An 8758-nucleotide genomic window follows, 5' to 3' on the forward strand; every position below is an offset into this window, starting at 1 on the left:
TTAATCATGATAATAATATTTGTGATCTAAAAATGTAGACTCATTCTGACGCAGACCGGGTTGACTGGACTGGATTTCAGCTGCTTGAATGACAGAAAATCACACAAAAGAATATCAAAAAACATACAACACACATGTGACTCCCCATGCAGCTCAGAGCATATGCTAAAATCAGCCAGTCCTATTTGACTCATGTCTGCTTTAAACCTTTCATATCTCGCAGGGCAAACCCTCCTCAGCAGGGAGGAGGATACAAACAATCACCAAATAAAGACGCAGCGAGAGCCTCGGGCAGCTGCAACAGCCCATCACGGTTGAGTGAGGAGAAAAAACATCATGTACATCTCAATAAAAGAGCAGGACTGTACTCTTTTCAGAGCCCTTTAGCTTTAAAACTACAGCACATTGGTTAAAAAAAAAATAACAACAAGACAAAAACAACAAGATTCTCACGTAATGCCACAAAATAAATGTCTTAAATCTGGTTTGACCCTGTACATCCTATGTGTACATCAGCATTAACTGGAGCTTGTGGGATCAAAACAAGTATTTTTTTCCAGTATATGAAGTAATGTCAGCCATCAAACACACCTTTTGTTGCTTTCTTTTGCCTTCTGCTAATCAAGCCTGGCAGCTTTTTCATTATGTGCGAGCTGCCAGAGTTCAGAGCTTGGTTAAAGTTAATCAGTTCAATTTTCAGCAGAGACGGCCTGAACTCTTAACCAACACATGATGACGGACTGTATGAATGATGAATGAGATAGCTTTCCTTGATATATTTAACTACGTGCAGTCATGCATGCTAAAAGGAGGCTCTCATCTTCTCTAAAGCAGACAGACAGTAAAATGGAGATGGGACCTTATGGACTGTGCCCCCCAAGGCAGCTGGATTACTTTTATGCCAGCATTATGTTTATAAGGCCAAGTGAAGCAGAATGTATTAAGCGTTGCACAACATTACATAATACGCTTCTTGGACACTGGCATCATGGATATTGCCACATATAGACCTTTGAGAGCATGAAGCATCTCATAAAATTGTTCCAACCAATTAGACCTACCTTTTATGAGATAGTGGCGGATGTTTGGCGGCTGAGGGTTAAGGTTGTTTCTTTTCATTCACCCAGGGCTGAGCCCTTCAATGAGAGGTAAGAGGAATCACCAAGGAGACGGTTGACTCATCACAGATCACTTATGTTATGAGAAATTGTCTCGACTGCAACCGGATCCACCGCTGAGTGCATAAAGGTTGTGTCTGCCTGAACTGTAAGTGCTTATGATATGTGACCTGCATATGCCAGATATGCACTAACACCATACAGGCTGGACATCTGTTGGAATCTCTCTATATAAAGGCAACAATATAAGATATAAGAATATAAGAACAGTAGTGGTGGAAAGTAAACACACCGAAGTATTGTATTTTGAGGTATTTGTTCTTCAAGGATAAAGCTAGCAATTTCTTTATATACTTTTCTTATTGTCAACAAATCTCATGTTTGTGTGTGTATCCGAAGCCTGATATATCTTATTCCTCTGTGCTGTAAACCTCTGTTGTTGTGCAAAAACTATTAAACACATCAGTGAGTCACACAGTTGCACCGGGTGAGACGGATCTTCATCACAACGGGTTTGGGCATGTTAGTTTGTTTAAAAACTGCTCCAAAGACTGAAAACAGCAATCACATTTTCGGTCTATGGAGAGTTGTTCTGTGTAATTCAGCTGCCACTGAGCACACAGGGGAATGTGGCTCTGTTTACAGTGCTTTACTTGTTGTGCTACATATCACAACCTTATGACTTTGTACTGCATTATAAATTGTAAATAACTTCCATACAAAGAGGTTGTGATATGTAGCACAAGAAGCTAGCGAAACTCTGTAAACAGAACCGTGTTCCTGTGCATATGCAGTGCCATCTGCCTTACACTGAACTACTCTCGCTGTTATTAGTCTTTGGAGCCGTTTCTAAACAATGTAACATGCTCAAACTCTTTGCGATGAACTAACATGTCACCCAGTGCAGCAGTGTGGCTCATTGACGTATTTTTATTACCATTTTTGGACAACAACAGAGGTCTACAGCACAGAGAAATAAGATTTATCAAGCTTTGAATACACGCACAGTAAGTAAGTCAGATCAGTCCATTGTTGGTTTGGCGATACGCATTTCCTTACTTTTACTTTGAATGCAGAACTTATGCGATAAATGTGCAATAAAATATTTTTTCATTGTGGTAATTCTACTTTTACTGAAGTAAAGTTCTTATACTCTTCTTCCACCATTGACCAACAGTAGAGTCTAAAACAGTTGAGCACAGCAACACTGTGAATAGTTGCTGCCAGTTTGTACTGTTTATTTACTATATACTATATACACTACAGGGGGCCCTGCATATACATCCACTGCTTACACTGCATGCAAAGCACCTTGCTTACTGTATACACACCTTGTATGTATAGTATGTCTTTTTTTTTACTTTAAGTCCTTGTGTTTTAAGAAAATCCTGTTTCTGTAGGCAAACAGCAATAAAAAAACATGTTCTTGACAGTGACCCCAAGAATAAAGTGGTAGTTAACTGGCATTTACATAGATATAAATGGCTGCAGAAATAAAAATATTTAGAATCTGTTTCATCAATCTTGAAGGTGTAGAAGATTAATTTTTGCATCAGTATGATAATGCCTCCAGCATCTTTCAGTTAACATGACTATAAATAAGCTTTCTGTATTAGCACTGTTGAACCTAATTGTATCCCTTTCTTCTCTAAAGTCAAAGCTATACAAAAACTGGAAAAAAAACAACAACAACAAAACTGGAGGATCTTTAATCTTTACTGACATTTCATAGTTTTTCATAGAGTTCTGAGGTGCCACTGAGCTGTTCAGTCAACTTTCTGCTTCTACAAAGCTATAAATAGCCTGTTTATTACAGCTGAGAGTCTGTCAGGTCCTCTGGCAATGTCTTTCAAATTTTTTTGAAGGATTAAATCAATCTGAGTTGTTGGAATCAGCTGCCAGATGGCACAAGATCTGCCTCAACACTAACCTCTTTTAAAAGCAAGCTAAAAACTTTTCTCTAAAGCCCTTGATTAGCTTTTATCCTGCGTATATGAGTGTTTGTGTGTATGTAGGAGGGTGGAGGGGTGAGCATTTTGATACTTTTATGGAAGATTTGTAGTACAAATGAGCTGATCCAGACACTGATACTGATCTTATTAAGCGGATCAGGCGTTGGCCATAACATGACAAATCCACATTAAATACAGTTTTTAACATTTCAGCTATCAGTTACATTCATTAAGTCATGATCGCCAACTTTGCACCACTTGCACCACATTAATCCCTGGCCTCATATTACCTTATTTAAAAATGATCCCAATGAGTTCTACACAGTGAGGTACACAGATATAATATTTGGGGAAAATGGAGCAATGTTATCAGATTAATACTCGATATCAGCAGATACCTGAGTTGAACAATTGGGAGAAAAAGAGGTGGACTGGTCTGTCCTTCCTTCACAGAGAATACCCACAACAATTCTTGTCAGTTTATTAATTTATCTATAATTTTGTCATCCTGCTTTACCATACTGTAATTTTGCTGCCTTGATCTGTTCTGTACATACAACATCTAATGCGTGTCTGTCTGTCAAGATGGATCCTTCCTCTGTTGCTCCTCCTGAGGTTTCTTCCAATTTTTTCCCTGTTGAAGGTTTATTTGGTTCCTTTTTTATTATTTGAATTGAGGGTCTAAAGATAGAGGATGTTGTAAAGATTGTAAAGCCCCCTGAGGCAAATTTGTGATTTGTGATATTGGGCTGTAAAAACAGACTTGTCTATGAACTGTACTAAAATTTGATTTGTCACCAGTTGACATCACCTTTATTCCTCAGCTGTTTATTTTATCATTCTTTTGGGACACTTTAAAGTATATTTCAAATACATTTTGCTATAACATTGTTCATCAAATTCATATTTCCATCATGTTACATGCAGTTTATGATCTTATAGCAGATCAGTGCTATTTATTGCTGATTTATTACTGTCTTCAATCCTTTTACATTATACTTAAATTATGTTATTATATTATTGCTCATGTGTTGCTTGGTTCAACCCCTGATTCGATTTACTTTTGATATTGCAGTATATTTCATATTTATTACTTTATATTGTATATCGTACCATCTATCCCATGTTTCATGCTGTATCAGCTTTAATCAGTGAGCGTAAATCAAAGAAGGCGCCATATGGCGGGAGTTTTCTCCCTTCTGTCACGGCAGCCATAAATAAAATACCCAGCTGAACACTACGTATAGATGTGTCTATATATGTGTGAGAGTGTGTACATGTGTATGTAGGTACAGTATATGTGTGAATACATGTAGGAGTATGAATGTACTGTATATGTGTATATGGCAACCTGTCAACTGTATGTATCTGTCCGTTTCTCATGTGAGACATGAATGTGTGCAGGCTGTGAAAACAAACTTCTTTTCTTTTGCTTTTTGTTTATTTCTTTAATTTCCCTGTGTGGAATCAATATATCGTATCGTATCGTATTGGTATCTTATCATATTGTATCTTTATTGTATCATATTGCATTGCATTGCATTGCATTGCATCATATCTTTATTATATCATATTGTATCGTTATCCTAGCATATTGTATTGTATCATAACATATCATATCACATCTTTATCATATCGTTTCACATTGTTTCATATGTTTTTATCTTATCATATCATATCTTTATCTTATCCAATCAAACTGTAGATAATAAGTCACTGCTCTAAAACATTTGTAGCATTTCATTTAATGTGTAAGTGAACTTTACACTTGTTTAGTCAGTTATCATTTCTACATTTTTAACATTATAAATTGCTCACTTATGAAGATTATGAGCACATGGCTTCAGGACAGTGTTTCCATCTTTAATTAATACAGGAGACAAAATACTGGAGAAAAATGTGTGAGAATTAATTTGATAGATTTGTCTATTAAATGGTCTCCTTGATTGGCTGAAAAAAAATTCAGTGTGGTATCTTGCTATGACGGAGAACTCTAAGAATACAGTGAATAATAGAGTTTAAAAAAAACCAAGTGACCCGAAGGGCAGACATTTGGAGCAATGGTCTATTGTCAATGAATAAATTATGTGCAGGAGCACAATCATGCTGAAGAGCTTTAGAGGCTTGTTTTTTTTTTCTCTTCAACCTGTAACCTTTCTTTTCACTCAGGCGGACTAAAATGTCAAATCTGCTGGGGCGTCAGAGCCACAGGCGGCCGCTGCTTTACTGGTAAACACACAGACGACTAAAAGCAGGTATCTTTTCACAGCCGCTGAAAGGTTAGGCCAATAACGCAGGTCATAAGGGGCAGTGGACGTCTGACCATCCACAACAGACTCTGTTTTAATACTGACCCACAACTGAATAAAAACTAGGCTTGTTTTGTCATTTTAACTGGTTAAATGTGAGTAATTGGGTTAATTAAACAACAAATTCAAGTCATGTTGTCTAATAAAAGCTCAGAGACTGTTATATTACCTTTTAGTACTTTTATTTACTTTGTTTGTCTTTATCATGTTATAAGTAACCAAATACTTGGATATAAATTATGTGACATACCAGACAATGACAATAACACTTTACTTTGCACTCTATTTATCACTATATGCAGCATAAAAACATATAATAAACTGTTTATACACTTTTATAAGCAGATATAAGGATATTTTAACTGTTTATTAATGAACAGTGTTCTGAACAAGTATAACTTCTCCCATGAAGACATATTTTATATAATTACAACTGTTTTATATTATATTTTCATTAATTATCTGTTTATATACCAGAATCCAATTTTGGATGCTTCACAGGAGAAGTTAAAGTTAAGCAATCATATCTGCTTACAACTACATAATAGTGTGTTATGTAATATTTACATACTGCATATAAATACTAAATAGGGGAGGTTAAAATAAAGTGTTGCAAGAAATGCTAAACATAGTTGGTTTGTTTTCACATGTTTGTTAAAACTTCCTGAAGGTTCTTTAACATGTAAACTGTGATAATAATAGTACATCTGGCACTTTCATAGCCCCTGACTGGGGCACTGAGTCAGATTCACGGTTGTTATTGTGCACTGAGACTCTGCAGTCATTCATAGGGAGGCAAAATAAAGTCAGCTGACACACAACTACTTGATAAAACTGCCTGAATGCTGCTTTCACTGAATATATGATTAATGACTTGACCTAAAATATGCAGCTGGATTAGTTGTGAATTTAATATAGAGAAATGATCTCTGTTTGCACAGTGCATGTCATCTCATAACCGTCTGAATGAAATGGAGAGATTTGATGGTGGTTAAGGTGATTAAGGTAGGCTAAGTGTGTCTGAAAAAAAAAAGACAGAGCCGGAGTCCGTATTTGAGAATATTTTAATATCCATGTTGTGCATCACACGTAAACAATCACAACAAACCCTTTGATGTTCGAGAGTCCTGAATATTTACACTGAATTTGTACAAACCTCCTTTTCTCTAATAAAGGTTTTCTACTTAATAGTGCAGCAATACTGCAGGCAAGAACAAATATTCAAAATAGAAACATGTGTAACATCGAAACATGATAGTGTACAAGTTTATTTTACATCTAATCAAGGTCACGACAGCAAACAGCCTTACAAAGAGGGTCTGCACTGTGGGACAACAAACTAGAAACCAGCTCAGAACAAGTTAAATTCTTCTTCTTCTTCTTCTAAAAAAGAGACATTCACACTTGCTTCTCTACAACATTTTCTCCTTTCTCCCACGGAATCGGATCCTGCGCCTCCTCGACTTGCGTATTCCTGCGCCCTGTCCAAAAGTGCTCCACATCTGGGAAGGTCTTCTCCTCCTGCGAGACCGCGTTGGCTACGGCGTTGGCTCCGACCTCAGCTCCGTTCCCTTCCGTTTTTGGACAGTTGATCTTGGGGACCTGCTTTGAGCTTCTGCAGGTCGCGATGAGCCAGATGGTGATGAGTCCTTGGCGCACATCGTCGTACATGGTCATTAAGATGACCGGAGAGAAGGCGCTGCATGCGTAAAGGAGGACTTGCGCAAAGATGATCAAACCAACAGGAGGTTTGCTGTACCCGAGTCTGATCCAGGTGAATGTCCCCCACTCTGGCAGCAGCATGAGCCCAAGGGCGCCGCTTAGACACAATAAAACCAGGGTCACTTTGCTCTGATGCTGAGGGCTGGGTGCGTGGTTCACCGCAGCGTGCAGGGTTTTGGTGTAGTAAGCAACTGTGAAGATGACCGGCACCACAAAGGTCGCAGTTGGATAAATCTTGTAGAACAATTTCATGAAGTCAGACGCGCACACTGGCATTTCAGAGACGCAAATAGTGTCGCGACCATATGGCAGGAAAGAGGAGAAAAGCATCTGCGGGATGGGAAACATCATTGACACAATCCAAATGAACGCCAGGGCTCCATGGATCCACGTCGGGCTGTAGAAGGGCCCCGTGGCGGTGCTGGAAACCAAAGTGTGTTTGGCTCTGGTGGTGACTGCAAGGATCAAAGTTTTTGCAACCACGCAGGAGTGCTGGAACCAGTCAGTGGTGCTGCAAACAAAACTTCCCAGGGTCCAGGTCTGCTTGTAGTAGGTGATGGCGCGCACTGGGGCGCACAGCAACAGGATCACCAAGTCTGTGGAGGCCAGGGAGGCGAGGAGCGCCTTCACCTCAGAGCCCCTTCCGTTCCTGAAGTCACGAATGAAAATCAGCAAAACGAGCAAATTCCCAACTGCCCCGGACACGCAGATCCCGATCAGGATGATCGGCATGGCTGTCCTGGTGTCCTCTCCCTGGAGAAGTTGAACTCCTCCGACGAAATCAAAGAAAGAGACATTGGCAGGGCGACTAATATCCATTTTTCCCACCTGTGACTTTAAAGTGGAAACTCCTCAAAGTGAACAAAATTGTAGTCAACAAACAAAAATGCTAAATGTTTTTCTTTTAGTTTTGGTTCCACTTCTCAGATTTAATGTCCTGGAAGAAAAGGCGGAGGAGCTGTCCAGGGTGCCGTGGTGCTGAAACGCTTCTAATGGGGTCGCGATCGTATCAGCAAGTGGGTGAGCTGGCTGGCAGGTAGGCTATTTCAAGTGCTGCCATTTAGCATCGTCAACCACTCACGTCATTTTATCAGTGTGGCTCCAGGCTGCAGCCAGCCCAAATGTGAGCACAGCGTGATATGATTTACATTCAAAACCTCAGAGGGATCACGGCTGGTGTGGCTGTCAGAAATATGTCATAATAAGAAATTATCCGACTCCTGTGAATCTCTCTCTCAGATAGACATTAGAAAACATTTAACAACCCATTTAACATGTGAAAACAGGCAACAGAGCTGTGACCTTTGCTGAGATCGCTGACAAACACATGGCAGTTGGTGCATAAAATGTTTGCATAATATTTCTCCCATCATGCTGCAGAAACTGTAATGGCTAAAAGTCATGCACAAAGAGGACAAACATCCCTTAAATGCATTTACAACCATCTCTTCATTTATGCACTGTACCACAAATGTGTCTCAATGGAGCAGAATTTATGTCTCAAATTCCCCTATTAAGAGAAATGTCCTTTAAATATGTCATAAGTTCAGTCATTGTCAGCTGTTTATCCCCTTAATCATCCATTTTAGAGTCAAGTGTGGAGCACAAACAACATTTAGGGATAAATCTTGGTCAACTGAGGAAGAAATTAATCTTT

At 39.0% G+C, this 8758-nt stretch overlaps 1 protein-coding gene across 1 annotated transcript; it reads right to left on the reverse strand.

Annotated features, from left to right (window-relative positions):
* Positions 1-6292: 6292 nt before the first annotated feature.
* On the reverse strand, positions 6293-8235 carry LOC137199704 (G-protein coupled receptor 151). The gene has a single exon (XM_067614185.1). It carries the CDS (start codon positions 7918-7920, stop codon positions 6778-6780), a length of 1143 nt encoding a protein of 380 aa, XP_067470286.1. The 5' UTR covers positions 7921-8235; the 3' UTR covers positions 6293-6777.
* Positions 8236-8758: the final 523 nt, after the last annotated feature.

Source organism: Thunnus thynnus, chromosome 16 (assembly GCF_963924715.1).
Source record: "Thunnus thynnus chromosome 16, fThuThy2.1, whole genome shotgun sequence".
NCBI classification, from domain to species: Eukaryota; Metazoa; Chordata; class Actinopteri; order Scombriformes; family Scombridae; genus Thunnus; species Thunnus thynnus.

Coding starts and splice junctions, on each gene's coding strand:
- LOC137199704 (XM_067614185.1), bottom strand. CDS start 7,920: ATGGATATTAGTCGCCCTGCCAATGTCTCTTTCTTTGATTTCGTCGGA.